The sequence below is a fragment of the Durio zibethinus genome, chromosome 12 (assembly GCF_047325235.1).
Source record: "Durio zibethinus cultivar Kanyao isolate XHJ-2024 chromosome 12, ASM4732523v1, whole genome shotgun sequence".
Classification (NCBI taxonomy): Eukaryota; Viridiplantae; Streptophyta; class Magnoliopsida; order Malvales; family Malvaceae; genus Durio; species Durio zibethinus.
In genome coordinates this window covers 4,906,685-4,923,007 of record NC_143173.1, presented here as the reverse complement: position 1 = coordinate 4,923,007, position 16,323 = coordinate 4,906,685, and the positions used below count along the sequence as shown (strand labels likewise).

The window sequence follows — 16,323 nt, the reverse complement described above, 5'->3', positions numbered from 1 at the left end:
AAACTATTCTTGATTTGAGCATCATACAAAGGCAACTGCAAAGTTTTGTCTTAAAAAACATAAAAAGAGAAAAAAAAATACAACTGCAAATGTTGAAAAAAAATGGCAAAAGTGGTGGTTTATTTTCTTGGTTTTTACATATTTTAGTTAACGTGTGGGATTTTTTTTTTTCTCTTACTGCAATTTGTCAAGTGCTATATCTTCCTTACCTGGATTGAATTGAAAGGATGCATGTGATAGTGTTATATGAATTATTGATTATAGTTATTTGTTAATTATGGTTGATGTAGATCTAATATCTATTGATTGAATAGTCATTCTTTCTGTTACCAATACTCTTTATTTTCTATGACATGAATTAAGGTTTAAAATCTTTTTGAACTTACAATTTATTATATGACTGTATTATCACGAAGGCATCTGACTTTTGATTTTAGTGCTAATCTTTACTTTTGATTTATATTTTGGAAGTTATTATATTGGTCTTTCTCTTTGAAGTTTAACTCATCTAGTATTTACCATAGATATATGCTTCAGTATTTTTATATCAGTCTCGTATTGTATCTAATTTACTGTCCTCTGTTTCAATCTTTTGTAGATGTACTTTAGTGGACGAGAGTGATAAGGTTGTTGGCCGTAAATCCAAGTGCAACTGTAAGTAAAATGTCTATGATGCAGTTTCCCTGGGGAATAATACTGTTGCTTTGTATTTTGTTTTTTCCTTCTAAAATGTTTATGCACTTTGGTTACAAATTTTTTGTCTAAAGTCCATTTTTTTCATTTTGCCTGCATATGACTTAATCGGAAAATGGAAAGAAATAATAGCCACTATTGGAATGTATGTCCTCTGAATTTCTTTTCTTGTTTGGCACATTATAGCATTTGCACCACTGAGCTCTAGCTTCTGGTTAAGTGCTTTCATCAAATTATTCAAGATTGGGTATGTTGTGGTCTGCTGTAAAATGGTGTTCACTCAAGTGCCATTTCATGTATTTATAAAATTAGGGTCTTTAGAATTTATGCACATTCATTTGAGTCTGTTCATGCATTGCAAAACATAATATTAGGCATCTAAAGTTCTCCAATATGTCGTTAGGCCTAATATCACTTATGCCTTTTAAAAATTTACTTACCTTACTGTCGGAGCTGGTACAATCTCTTTATGACTTTCATAACAATAGTTTAGAAAAGAACCCTTCTTTCTATAACTGGACATTATGTAGGATAAGAAGGATATCTGGAAGTTGCATGGTTTTATTGTGTTCCAAACATGTCACTAATTTTACTTTTCTCCTATAACCAAAGTTTTGTGTACAAACTCTCAATTGGGTACAACTGCACCAATGCAGCCTTGCTTTGGTACTTCATGACTCTGATCCTCTATACTGAATGTTGAGATTGACATATAATTGCTTCATTCATTGAGTGTTTATTTTTTGAAGTTGGTACATTATCTTGATTGGTGGAAATCACATAATTGTTGTTTTGATGCTGAAATAAAAAAGATGATCTGGTATTAATTTTGTAGGTGACTTAAATTTTATAGATTGTTTCCAGTAATGATCATTTCAATTTGTATAGGATGAAGAAGCTTGTTTAGAGAACTTTCTTAGTTTATTATATTGCAAAATCCTGGCTATACAGAGCCTGATGAAGAAGGAATTATTTGTTGCTTCTTAATTTGTCTTTATCAATTAAAAAAAAGAAAACTCTTTAACACCAATATTTAACAAGAACTTTTTCTTCTATAAAATCAGCGAGCTAGCTTCTTCATTAGGCTATAAGAAAGAAGCATTCCATGTGCATGTGGCTCCTTTATTCTGTTTGGCATTTAAGAAGTGAAGACCAAAGAAAAGCTTGAATCACTGGCCTGGCTTTGGATCTTATAGTTCTGCTTTATGTTTGCGTTATGGGAATTAAAGGCCATTAGCTTTAGCTATCAGTTCCCCACATGCTGCTCTCTATAAGAATGAAGTGAAATCTATAAGAATGTAAGTGAAATCTGATTGTCTTTAGCCTGTCTACTTCATTTCTTCACTTTTAACATTGGTTTGAAAATTTACAGGTCATTTGTGGGAAAAGATTCTAACCGGAAATATGTTGAATAGAGCATTCGGTGTATTTTTGTTCAACACAAAATATGAGTTGCTCCTTCAGGTAACATGATAAGAACATCGGTAGTTGAGACATTTAGATTTGTTATTATTTTCAAACTTTGGCATTATTATGACAAATGAAACAAACAAGTTATATCATTGACCATATTTATTCACCTCATTTTCCTTATCATTTGCATTTATTGGAAATTAAGATTTTGATGTCAAAATCTCTGCCCTTTTTTATCATTTGTAAGTTGGACAGGCTGAGCCCCTATGAAGTTGACTTCTGTAAGATCCGTCGCTTTTAATTATATGGAATGGTTGATATAAAAAAAGGAGGAAAAAAGAAAAAAACAGAAGCGGGAGAGCAGGATGTTGTCCCTCCAATCTTCATTCTTTTTTGGTATCGGATGCGGCATTGAATATGTTGCATGTATCAACTTTGAATGATGTGGCATTATATTTTCTTCTTGTTTGTGCCAATTCAAAATATGTACTTGTTATCATATTAATCATAGCGTATGCCCATAGTTATGCTTTGTAAATAGGTGTTGTGGAAAGTTTTGTTCACATGCCTTTTTTGTCTGGTTTTTGGCAGCAACGATCTGCAACAAAGGTAACGTTTCCTCTTGTATGGACAAACACCTGTTGCAGCCATCCTTTGTTCCGTGAATCCGAGCTTATTGTGGAGAATTTTCTTGGCATAAAACTTTTACACCTGTCTCAATTTATTACAGGATTTTCTCAGTTACCGGTGCTGATGATATTTTCCTATTTCCTTTTCTTATTATATGCTTACGAGGGGTGAGGAATGCTGCACGAAGGAAGCTTTTGGATGAGCTGGGTATTCCTGCTGAAGATGTTCATGTTAATCAGTTCATCCCGCAGAGTCGCATGCTCTGCAAGGCACCTTCTGATGGCAAGTGGGGCGAGCATGAACGTAATAATTCCAATTTGTTTGCATAAATTTCAGCATTATTTTTGAATATTTGCAAAAAGTTTGAAATCTACATTCAAGGGAAAGTTATTATAATTTACAAATCATACATTTCAATGGCCGGTGTTATAGATATTGTCTGATATCTATTTCTTGGCCTGGTTTGTTGGATATTGCATGAACCTATCACTTACTGCTATTCCTGTCTCCTAAATTGTTGCCTTGTGCATTTATTATGTTGCAGTTGATTACCTCCTATTGATTGTCCGAGATGTTAACGTTCATCCAAATCCTGACGAGATAGCGGATGTTCAATACGTGAACTGTGATCAACTGAAAATGTTATTGCGCAAAGCTGATGCCGATGAGGAAGGTTTGAAACTGTCGCCTTGGTTCAGACTTGTTGCGGATAACTTCTTGTTCAAGTGGTGGGATCATGTGGAGAAAGGGACCCTTAAGGAGGCAAGTGAAACGGAAACCATTCACAAGTTGACTTAGAGAAAAAACAATGCATATTACCAAAGCTTGACGATTGTACTACAGGTAAGTTTATCCGAATAAAAGCAGGTTTGAAACATATAGTTATAAAAATGCTGGTTTCTTGATGTTGTTAGATCATGTTTTTACCCACCTGACAGTATTACATGTTGCTAAATTGTGAGTCAAATCTTGAAACTAGCAGGGCATGTGATTTAAATTTGAATTCAATAAAAACCTTATTTCTTGATTGACATGGCCAGAGCCACCTCTCTTTGTTAAATTGTGAAAGAAACCGTAGCTTGGAATGAAAGTTTGGGTATGTACTGAGATTGGAATAAAGAAAACATGCCCAATTCCTTTGTTTCAAGTTTAATTCCCAAACACAACTAAACAAACTGTTTGAAATCAAAGTGTAGTAAAAAAGTGTTATAAAGATAGATTGGTTAGAAAGGCTATGATATTTGAAATATTTTTAATTGCCCAATTTCATATTTTGACACATTAGCTTATAACTACTTTCATTTTGGCCACACCCATTCCTTTGATTGAAATTAGTAACCACAGTTATGAAGTTGTAATTGCAGTGCAAAACAACAAGCATTTTGCTGTATTTGAGGTTTAATTAAATTATTTGATGTATTTATTTTTAAAAAAATAATATTCAGCTGGTTTGAAATTCAAATCATAATACCTATAATTCTTTCTCTTATTTCCTTTGTGAAAAAAGGAAAAAAAAAAACATTTATCTACCTGCTACACTACAACATTCCATATTTGCAATCTGCCAAGCTACATATCCTAGAATGCTTTGATAAGGGTTTTAAAACAAATAAAAATTATATTTATTGATGGTTTTTTATTGCAAAATTTCTGCAAACACAAAGATTGTTCAAATAATAATAGTAATAAAAAATTAAAATATTATTTCATAGAAATTAATTAAAAAAGCTTAGTCTAACTACCTATTATTTTCACACTCAATTTAAAGTTGATGTAATCAAAAGAGGTATATAATAGTAAGCTAGCATGAACAAGTAAAGCAACCCAAAAGCAAACAAAGCATATAATCGAAAGTACATCATTGAAAAAACAAAGAAAGCTTACTTGGAAAATTTATTAAAACAGTATCTAACATGCTTTAACTTGAACCTAAAATGCTATGAATATAAATCTAATCTAAGAAAGCGAAAATAACAAGCTTAATTAACAATTAAACAATAACAAAGAAACAATAACCAAAAATAACTACCTTAACTATTTTTTAACTTCCAACAATGAAAAATTCTAGAAATTTACTAAAACTTGATCCAAACAACTTTTAAATTGTAAAATCAATAAATGAAAAAAAATACAAAAACACAATTAAAGTGCAATTAGAAAAGCAAAATCGCAAAATTCAACAAAACAAGTAAAATCGAAACTAATTTTCAAACTAGAAAAGCTAAAACTTGAGAGAAAAAATTAGATCTATACTTTTACGAATCAAATGAATTGGAATTGAGCTAACGTAAACTAAATCTACAAGATTACTATCTAAATCAACAAAGAAATTGCAAGAAATAATAAAAAGCAAGCTCAATGAACTTGATTTAAAACTGCATGCAATTAAGAGAAAAAGCAGAATAGGTACTGAAAAATCATCCAAATAGTATTGAAATTCATAAAATCAAAGGCAAGCAAATGAATCTAAGCAAGAAAACATATAAATTAAGAAGTGCAAAATAGAAAAAGAGTGGACCGATCACCTAACTAGGAGTGGAGAATCTTCAAGTGCTGTCACTTAGTCAAGTTTCAACTTTGCTACTAGATCTAACCGAAGTCTTTTGGAATTTTGTGAAAATTCATAGAATAAATTTGAGTGTGATCTTTTCCAAATTTATAAAGGTATGAATTGAGAATCCATAGGAAAAATATATGGATTAAAACTCGCAAGATTTGAATGAGATCCAATAGAAAATCGCAAGTTGTTCAATCACAAATCAACCAAATATATTTGAGATTCAATGAAATTTGCATAAAATTGAACAGAAAATCTTAAAAAACTTGAACTTTTTATTAAAAGAATTTTAAAGTGCATGTAAAATAAAGACAAGAAAAGTAAATTTTGCTCAAAAATTAAAGCAATTTTCTCTTAAACAACCCTCTAAAAGAATAAGAAGAAAATTGTTTGGAAAGAAAAGAAAGTAAAATGCAAAAGAGTAAAAAATGAAAAAATCTGGCAAAGTCTCTTTAAATGGCCTGCCAACCTTTCTATTTATAAGCTAAAAGTGAGGTGGTTCAGTTACTAAAATTACATGAAAATATGAACTAAGATGCCGCATCTTCTAGAGTCATCCAAGTCATCCTTCAAGCTCCTTTATTTTCTTTGTTTGCTTCTTTTCACTTTATTTCAAGCTTTTTTTTTTTTTTATCTTGTAAGCTCCAAAAAGTCATAGTTATATCCAATTAGAAGCCTCCAAATTGTCAACTAAGCAGTTACCCATTTGCTTTCTCTTTGAACATGAGAATTGTTGTCAATCATCGTTGATCATCACCAATGCATCAAATTATTGGGATTGATTCCTTTACTCTCATTTTAGGCGTCAAATGTAACCAACTTCCTTTTTTAAATTCCAGCCAAATGAGGAATTTAGTTGTGAATTTGTTCATTAAAAATTCAAGAAAGTTTTAGCTCAAAAATGACTTCAAAACCATACCAATGTAATAGTTACCAAATTAGCACATGTAAAAGTACCATAAATATAACAAAGCAATAGTGACCTAAAAATAATATTTTTTCATGAAAAATCTGAAGATTAGATCTTGAATTAAAGTTCAAATAAGCTCAAATAAACTAAGAAAATTATAAAGGAAAAAGTAGGAAAATCATTCATGTAATGTATTCGAACATATGCACATTAATTTTGGCCATTCATAGCTTTTTTGCATCAAAATACATATAAAAATAAGTTTAAAAATGTCAATTTTTATCTATACATTGAATATTTATGCGATTATAAATATTTTTGTCTGATTTCTCAAGAAACAAGTAAATATTAACTATAAAACACACTAAAAAAATGATAAATCATTAAAATTTTAATGCAATCAATTTTACTAATTGAATCTCACATCATCTAATCATATTGATTTTAACTTTCAAATTAATAATTTTAAAATAAAAAGCGATCCATGTAAAAAAAAATCCAATTTTCTCTCGTTATCTTTTCTTCAGTATCCAAAAATGAAGTCTTATTGTCTCTTTTTAATAAAAGGAATGTTATAAAATTTTAATAATAAATAGGGCAAATTAAATGTTTAACCATTTAGTTTTAAGTGATTTTTTTTATTTTAATCATTTAATTATAAAAAATTACAATTTAATCAAACCTTTATGAAATTTAAGTTTTCAATCAATCAACAAAAAGCAAATAATTTACTGAAATGGCACGACATGTTATTTGACATTCAGCATATAACATTGTCATTTCATCTTACATGTTGCGTGATATTAATTATATAATTAATTTAAAAAATTAAATATTAAAAATTTTATATTTTTGATTATTTAATTTTTTGAAATTAAGTTTTTCTTAAAAAGAGATTAATTCCAGTTTGTTGATATCAGACATCAATATTAAAATTTTACATTATATTTTAATTTCAATAAAGTTTTCACTATATATTTTTTTTTAAATTTCAAACAAAAATAAAAAAAAATTGACAAAAAATTTTTCCACTTGCATTAACAATATATTTTGTGCAATATTTCAATTCTTTGTATTAAAAATTAATAAAATCAAAAGGAATAAAATTTAACAAAATTAAATTATAAAAAAAATAAAAATTGAACCATAATAATGGTTTATTTGATTATTTATCTCAAAAAAAGAAAAAATAAAAGAACAACTGACGTGGTGCGTCATGATGTGAATGCCATTGGGAGTGCGGCCAGTAGAAAAGCAACGTCTGTCAGGTCACCATCTCCTCTCCCATCATTGGTGAGTGGAAATCGAGAACATTATTCAGAAAAAAGAGAACACCCACGCGCTTTAACAGCCAAACTTTAGGTTCTCTTTCCTTCCTTAAAGCCACGAACTCTCTTTGTCTCTCTCTCTCTCTCTGTCAACTTTCACTTTGCATCCTCTTTGATTCATTCTTTGACAGGTAAAATCTTAGCCCTTTGATTTTTCCCATTTTTAGTTATCTGATTTTGAATGCAAATATGTTTTTATTGTATTGATTTAATCTTAATTAATATAAAAAATACTCAATCTTTTCAATTGGGTTATTTGATCTGATTAAAATTTTTAATTTTTTAGCATGTATAAATTTGTTGAACAATTGTTTTCGGAAAGCAAAAGGTTAGAGATTATAAGGTTTGATTAAGAATTTTAAGTTATTAAATTGTAATGGGTTTTCTAATATTTGAATTGTTTTCATATATTTTGTTCCAAATATTGGTTCTTAAGATCTGTTTTTTACTGCTTCAATTTTCTTTCCCAGCATTTGTTGGTGGTCTTGCTGTGTTCTTCCCCCATTTAGTTATGTGAAGATGGGTTTGGTTTTTGATTTGCTGGATTTCGGTGTTTCTGCATCTCGTTTTTCGCCATAGATCTTTTAAAACTTTCTAATTGCAGTGACTGTAGAAGTTGGGTATCAGTCAGCTATTCTTGTTTATCCTTTATGTGGATGACTAAGACTTGGTTGTTCAAAAAAATCACCTTCGTTCCTCTGTTAAATGTTTATAATTGACATTCGTGGTTTCATCTTTTTGACGCTTCCAATCTAAATTGATTGATATGTGCTTCATCTGGATGGCTAGTGGGAAGGGATTCCCACCGTGTCATCATGTCCTTTTGATACTGGTAAAGGCGATGTGTGGATGAGAGCTCTTTTGGACCTGGTAGGAAGTATCATGTTGATCTTAGGATAATTTTTATTTTAGATAAATGTCAAGAAATCAATAGGCTACAAATTCTTGTGCTGGGCATGCAACACAGGTTTTGGGCTTATTTTCTGTCATTTGTATTTCATAGTTATTTTTCTTTCTAAGAAAAATGTGATTATATCTTCATTTCTGACTCTGAATGCTTTTCAATTCTTGCCTTGCCTTGAAGGTGTCTGTAATAAATGGCTTTGGTTACAACTGCTGAAGTCTGTGATGCAAATCCACAGCTAATTGTTAGCGGTGAACTTCGGGCTCTCCAACCAATATTCCAGATATATGGCCGTCGCCCAGTCTTCTCTGGACCAATAGTTACACTTAAAGTATTTGAAGACAATGTTTTGATTCGTGAGTTTCTTGAGGAGAAGGGTAATGGCAGAGTTCTGGTTGTAGATGGGGGTGGTAGCTTAAGGTGTGCCATACTTGGGGGCAATCCTGTAGTTCAAGCTCAAAATAATGGATGGGCTGGAATAGTGGTTAACGGCTGCGTAAGGGATGTTGATGAGATAAATGGTTGTGACATTGGGGTGAGAGCTCTCAATTCTCATCCAATGAAGGCCAATAAGAAAGGAATTGGGGAGAAAAATGTTCCAATAACCATTGCTGGGACTAGAATTTGTGATGGGGAGTGGCTTTATGCGGACACTGATGGTATCCTGATCTCTAAAATGGAGTTATCTGTTTGAGTGCCTTTTTCTACGTCAAGATTGAATCTGCATGATGCCTTTCCACGCTGGTAAGTTGTGTATGCCTTTTTATTCAGTCTGCTTCTGAGATCAGATTTTGAACATTGGACAAAGTTGTGTAATGTACTATTAATTTGTGACTATGATAGTATGTTGATCTCTTTGTCTATCAGTCAAATGCTACTTGTGATATCATTGTGCATCGGCAAGATGTGACAATCTGTAATAACTTTTTTGGTAAATGAGGATAGTTAATCATTTCAATCCATTTTTGGCTCTAAACATCGCTTAAATGAGAAGATATCTGATTCAAGAACGAGCATTATGAAACCATATACCGTGTAGCTTAGAATAATTTCTTAGTAGGTTGATCTATCGGGATGCTTGGAAATGTTTTTTGATACTTGTGGTTGCAAGGAAAAAAGGTGGCCAAAATTTCCTTAAGTCAAGTGAATGACCTGCATCAGGTATAATACTAAGAATAAGCTCAACATTTAACTATGATGGCTTTGGATGTACGAAAAATGCTAGAAGATATTACCTTTTCAATTGTTTTTTTTTTTCTTGCCTGGTAGATTGGTGATATAAGCATTAGACTAATTTGATGGGGATGATAAATCACCTCAATATGTATGACACTTACATTGAGAGAAGGACTGCAAAAGAAGGATTCACGTTCTTTTAAGTGATTGAATACAGAACTTTAGGCACATGCACATGAGAATCCCATTATATATAAAAAAAAATGCAGTAGAAATTTTAGAAACTAGAAGATAAGATGAAAGAAATAAAATGCAAATGAGAACGGCTATCTAGGAGGAAAGACAAATTCATGGCCACTCAACACATTTTCAAAACCAGTGTGAGGTTCACGTACTGCCGGGTGTATTAATATCAAGCTCTGCTGTATTCTTAGCTATCCAACTAAACAACAGCTTCGAGGTTTTGACATACAAAACATGTTAAGCTTTAAGTAGACCTCTGGTTGAGGTTTTGACATCAAAACAGAAAAAACAAGTCAAGCTTTAAGTAGACCTGATAAGTTTAAATGTAATAAAATAAAATAATAAAAAATGATATAAAAAATATACAAAAATAATATGGTTTAAAAATTTTAACAAAAATCTTACAATTTGGAAAAGCCAAAAACAGTGCTTGTGTTTAATTTATTAATAAGAATTATAATATAATAATTTTTATGTTTTACATGTATTAAATACAAAATAAATATAAATACACCAATTATCGTAGTTCAGTTCGAGGTTTCTCATGTTGAAGCCATTGCTGCACATGTATCCTTAAAAATGTCTAATGCCTTTCGTTCTTTGGTGCTTGCTGAAAAGAATATTATGTGAAACAATCAATTGAAGTGAAGTGAATCTGATTAAAAGCTGACAAATAATTATTGGCCTTTTTTTTAGGCAGTTAGGCATTCACATTAGCTTTAGCTTGCATGTGCCAAAGAAGATAAGGCATGATTGAGTCAGTAAGGATGCACAATATATAATTTAAAATTTAGAAATCATTTATAAAGAAAAAAATCAAAGATTTTAACATGAAGAAACTCAAAATGACAAAAGGTTCCACATCTTTCAGCTTTCTTAAAACCAATTAAAGTTTTTAGAGATACAAAGATGAACCTATTGGCTATGGATACTTGAAATGGTGAAGCATTGGCATATCCACCAATAGATGCAAGGACTCAAAACTTTACCTCAAATACAAAACACCCAATTGGAAAACAAAAACAAATAATAAACATAGTTCATTAAGCTTGTTCTGAATTGGTGTGCCAGTCATTATGATATGTTGAACTGTTTGAAGTTATTTGCAAACCATAGTGACTTCAACATTTGGATTTCGGATTCGGATACCTTTCATTCAAAGCATTATAACCCCATTCTATGTCAAGCAACTTTTTACCTAGCAACCAAAGTTGCTCAAAAGTTGTAAATAGCAACCCAAATTTTGACCTCAATACTCTATTTATTAAAGAATCCCAAATAAAAAACTTTATTTTTTCTAATTTGAAAAAGAAAATTAAATTTAAATCAATTAAGCCTAAACTATGTAAATGGTCATATGACAAGAGAATACCATAAAAATGCTAGTTAATGGCAAGACATGTACAAAAGAAGCTTGAAATTTGTTATAGAGAAAAGCTTTTAAAACTACAGAAGAGGTTGAAAGTCAAGTGATAACATTTATATGATAGGTATCTTCATGACAAAGCAAGTAAAAATTATTTTCATTGGAAGGATAATTGGACTTTCTCAATTCAAAAGGACAATCATTTTCCCAATACTCTAGCTTTCACTCAGATATAAGCAAGGCATGTAAAAACAAACTAATATCTGTTACAAAGATAACATGAGAGGTTGAAAGTCAATTGATAACATTCATATTTTATGTATCCCCATAACAGGCATGTCATAACTATTTACATGTAACATCAAACTCAAAAAATAAATTAACTGCTTTGATTACAATGAAAACATACACGTCAAGCAATCATGGTAACAATTTCATAGCTAAAATAAATATTACAACTTACACTATTTTTTTAATTTCCAATTAATCAACCAATAAAGCCAAAAAAAAAAAAAACTTATCATCAAAAAATATTTACCAAGAAATCTTTAGAATGATTCAAAGAAATCAAAACCACTCTAACACTTTCATGATCTAGATGAAGCATAATGCTAGAATCACTCAAATTAACATTAAACCATATTCTTTTCCACCAAGGCTCATTGTCCTAGTAGGACCAAAAAGATTAATATAAAGTAGTTGAAGAGGTCTAATAGTTGAAATACAATTCTTAGGTTTCAAAGATATTTTACTATGTTTTCCTTGAGCACATGCATCACAAATCTTGTCATTTTCATATTTCAATTTTGGTAAACCAACAACCAAATCATTTTGAGAAAGTTTTGAAATTACATGCATATTTGTATGTCTAAGTCTTCTATCCCAAATCCAACTTTCATTTTCTTTTTAAGCTATAAAACAAACATTTTTAAAAGATAGATCATCCAAATCACCATATAAACATTTCCTTGATGATGTCCAATAAAAACAAGTTTGTTAGTCTTGATATCAATCATTTCATAGCACATGGATTCAAATACAACTCTAAGTCTTTTGTTACACAATTGACTGATACTAAGTAAATTATGCTTGAGTCTTTTACAAGTAAAATATTTTTAATAGTAGTAGAAGAATTGTTACCAATGGAGTTAACCCTTTCAATTTTACCTTTGGAGTTGTCTCCAAATGTAACATCTCTTCTACTTTTAGCCTTTAAATCCTTGAATTGGGCCTTGTCTCCAATCATGTGTTTTAAGTATCCACTATCAAGGTACCATGGATTATTCTTGCTTGAATTTATCTTGTAGCAATGCTCATCCACCTACAAGAACATAATCAAAATTTTATTTTGGGTACCTAAACTTTTTTGGGCCCTTGAGTGTTAGTACTTATAATTCTTGTACATTTTGTAATTCACTTCATCCTAGTAATCTCATCTTAAGATGTGCTAGCTCTTTTTGGAATCCATACACTCCTAATGAGTTTACCTCCATAAATAACTTTTTTCAAGGAATAATATTGTATAGAATGACACAATTTATGACAACATGTACATGTGCTAGATGAATCATTTGGCTTAATGAGGAAATTTTTTAAATGAGTCTCTTTGTCACCACTATTATAGCTTAATCCATCATTATCAAAGAATGATTTTTATATTTCAAGCATGTCATTGAGCTTTTTATATCCTACATAAAATCTAAAAAATGAGTTATGCAAATTCTCATTTTTCTTAGTCAAATTATTAACATTCAATTTTAAAAACTCAATTTCCTTTTCTAAGTCATTATTTGCTTTAATCAAGAGCTCATTCTCTACTTTCAACTTTAAAATCATTTTCTTATATTTCATGTTCATGCTTTCAAATTCTATAGCTAATTCATCAAAAGCATCTTGCAATTCATCAAATGTGTATGAACTTAAATCATTTGGATTAGAATTACCTTTGGCTCATCAAGAGCCATAAGACATAGGTTAGCTACTTTTTTTCTCATTTGATTTATCATTGAACAAGTCACTATCACTCTATATTACAACCATTACTTTCTTCTTTAACTTTATTATGTTTTGCTTCTTCCATAAAGGACAATCAAATTTGATATTATCCAGTTTGTTACATTCATAGCAAACAATTTATCTTTTTCTTTTGTACTTGGTTCTCTTTTTATCATTTTCTTTTATGGTCTTCTTCTATTTAAAAACTTATTCATCTTCATGAACTTCTTGAACCATTCCACAAACATGGCTATTTTTTCATCTTCAATAACCTCATCTTGTTCAATTTTTTTTTCATCTTCTTGAAAGGTTGATTTAAGAGCAATATCACCTTTCTTGATTAATTCTTATCCTCTTTTAAGCTTCATCTCATAGGTAAGGAGAAAGCCCATAAGTTTATCTAAAGAGACTGTGTGAGGATCTTTAGACTCTTCAATAGCTGTCACTTTAGGTTTTTAACTTTTTGGTAGATTATTTAGAATTTTCTTCACCATCTTAATATTTGAGTAAGTCTTTCAAATGCCTTCAAATCATTAATGATATAGGTGAAGTGATTTTACATTTCACTAATGATTTCTTTTGATTTCTTCTTGAATAGCTCATAATTATGAGTAAGCATGTCAATTTTGATTTTTTTCACTTGATTAGTACTTTCATGAGTTATTGCCAACTTGTCTTAAATATTTTTTGCATTTTCACATAAAAAAACTCTATTGCACTCACTTGACCCTAATACATAAAAGAGTGTATGCATTACTTTGGCATTGAATTGAGCCATCTACATATCATTGGCATCCCATTCATTTTCTTACTTAACCACCTTTCTACCATCTGTCATCTTTATTAAAATTTGAAGATTATTTACAATGACCCTTCAAACTTTATAGTCATTAGCTTAAATAAATAATTTCATTATAGTTTTTTAATACGAGTAATTGTTGCCAATAAAAATAGGAGGTCTTCCAATTGAATAGCCTTCACCTCCAAGAGACATAGAAATTGTTTCATTTTTTATGAAACACATTTCTTGTTGCCCACTATATTTGTTGTAGCTTGAGGATGGTTGTTCCACATTGATCACCATACCTTTTTGAGCCATTTTCAAGATCACTCTTAGGTTGTTAGACCTACAAAATAGAGTACTAGCTCTGATACTAATTGTTAGCTTAAAGACTTAAATTAAATAAAAAATGGGTGAATTGATTGATAATAAATTTTTAAAAATTCAATATCCAACAAGTACAAAATTCATAAATTAATTTTTTAAAGCAAGTAAACATAACAAAAATGAGTACTAATAATCTTAAAAGTAAAAGATAGAGATAAAAAATCAAACACCAAATCTACCAAGGTTCGACACTTTCTTTAGGCATCTACATCTTCTCCTCTAGCCTCACTTTCCAAAGAATTCAATCCACTATGTGTTGAAAGTTATAACCTAGCTGTTCAAAGCTCTATTCAATTAACAACATAATCTTTTAAAACTTTTCTTCATCCTTAAGCTCATAATCTCACAATACAAGTTTTTAAAGTGTTTTACAAACTCAAAGAACCTTTCTAAGGTTAGGTGTTTGCTAATTCTAAGTACAAATCAAGATTAAAAAAATATCAAGAGAAAATCATGTACAATAAGAATTTTTGCACTTTTCTCACACTAATATGCTCTTTAATGCTTTATGAAAATGGTAGACAGAAGTAATAAGTTTTCTTGGCTATAAGTTCCTTCAAATATAATGGGAAACCTTCACTTATATGTTGAGAGTGGAAGATAGCCATTGTTTGCATTAATTATTTGGAGTTTCTGTAAAATTTCAAACAAAAATAATTATTGCAAGCATTCTAGTCATGGAGGGATTAATCCCCTCTTAGGGAGGATCAATTGGGCTAACAAAAATGCAAGTAGATTTTTGCATAAGAAGGCAAAACCAATCAATCCATATTTAGTACCAATCGATCCTTTTTTTACGTGATCGGTCCCCTAGTTTAGGTGATTGATCCCTTTTCAAATTCTAAAATAAACTTTTCATTCTGTGTAAAAAACCAATCGATCTCTTCATGAAAGGATTGATTTTGTCTTTAAAAGCTAGAACGAATCAATCTATATAAGGAGGGGATCAATTGGTTTTCATGAAATTTACAGGAAAATCTTTTCTGGCCAAAAAAATCAATTGATCCCCTTGATGGGAGATCAATCCCTTTTATGCTACTTTGCCTAATTTTATTTTTAAATCATGCTAGATGAATTTGAACATATTTTTGACTGGATTAAAAGCTGAAAAAGTATTCAAATTAAGTTCAAATCATTTTAATTTAACTTTAACAAATTTTTGTTTGGTCATTTCAAAATATTTTATCAATTAAAAGCTAACACTTCATGCTTCATTTTCTCTCAAAATTGATCACTTTCAACCAAAATCTTTTGTAAATTTTTTCATATCTATTTGACTTTTTGCAAAATCCTTTTCAAAAATTATTCAAATCAGACAAAAATCTTCACTTATATTTCTCTCTCTAAAATTTGATCCCTTTTTGTGCCTCCATTGAAACTACCTCATTCACTTAATTTTCTTGCCTCTCTCAAAATATAATACTACTTATCACCTACATCTATAAATTTCTTCATTAATTTCACATAAGCTTACCTATTTTCAGTATTTCATTATTTTCATGGCATCGAAAACATGATCCCCTCTTGCTACAAGGAGAAATCCACCAAGGGAAGCTTCTAGTTTTTCAATCAAGCCTTCTTTTAATCAAAATTTCAAAAATTCTACAACAAAAGAGAAATATGAGACTCATTTTGCTCATAAAAATGTCAAGTAAGGAAGGGTAATCAATTTTAATTTCCTTTAATCCATTGGATTTTCATATTTACATGCTTTTGAAAATTTCGTTAGATGAACTATTTTAGCAAGGATGGTATTGTTTTTGAGAATCTAGTAAGGGTATTTTATAGTAATGCAAATTATATTGAAATTGATAGACATGAGAATAGATATTATGTTGATAAATTTAGGACATTTGTGATGGATAAGGAAATAATTGTGGATAAGAACTTGCTTGCTGAAACTTTCATGTTAGAAGATAATGGAGACACAAATACTAGGC

General features: G+C 30.2%; 2 protein-coding genes across 3 annotated transcripts; both read left to right on the top strand.

Moving 5' to 3' along the window:
• Positions 1-1,783: 1,783 nt before the first annotated feature.
• LOC111296897 (isopentenyl-diphosphate Delta-isomerase II-like) lies at positions 1,784-5,252 on the top strand. The gene is made up of 5 exons (XM_089769193.1): positions 1,784-1,991; positions 2,066-2,157; positions 2,698-2,715; positions 2,837-3,039; positions 3,281-5,252. Exons 2-5 carry the CDS (start codon positions 2,141-2,143, stop codon positions 3,532-3,534), a joined length of 492 nt encoding a protein of 163 aa, XP_089625319.1. The 5' UTR covers positions 1,784-1,991; positions 2,066-2,140; the 3' UTR covers positions 3,535-5,252.
• A 2,251-nt stretch (positions 5,253-7,503) lies between these two features.
• On the top strand, positions 7,504-9,397 carry LOC111297194 (putative 4-hydroxy-4-methyl-2-oxoglutarate aldolase 2). 2 transcript variants are annotated; one of them, XM_022891830.2, is made up of 2 exons: positions 7,504-7,662; positions 8,616-9,397. In XM_022891830.2, the coding sequence occupies exon 2, from the start codon at positions 8,629-8,631 to the stop codon at positions 9,127-9,129; it is 501 nt and encodes a 166-aa protein (XP_022747565.1). In that variant the 5' UTR covers positions 7,504-7,662; positions 8,616-8,628; the 3' UTR covers positions 9,130-9,397. The 2 variants fall into 2 exon arrangements, with proteins under 2 accessions (XP_022747565.1, XP_089625318.1); XM_089769192.1 differs by lacking the exon at positions 7,504-7,662 and adding an exon at positions 7,795-7,859.
• Positions 9,398-16,323: the final 6,926 nt, after the last annotated feature.

Bases quoted from the DNA above. Each gene is read 5' to 3' on its own strand.
- LOC111296897 (XM_089769193.1), top strand. The intron at 3,040-3,280 runs GTAATAATTCCA...ATTATGTTGCAG, and splicing joins CAAGTGGGGCGAGCATGAAC to TTGATTACCTCCTATTGATT.
- LOC111297194 (XM_022891830.2), top strand. From the start codon at position 8,629: ATGGCTTTGGTTACAACTGCTGAAGTCTGTGATGCAAATCCACAGCTA.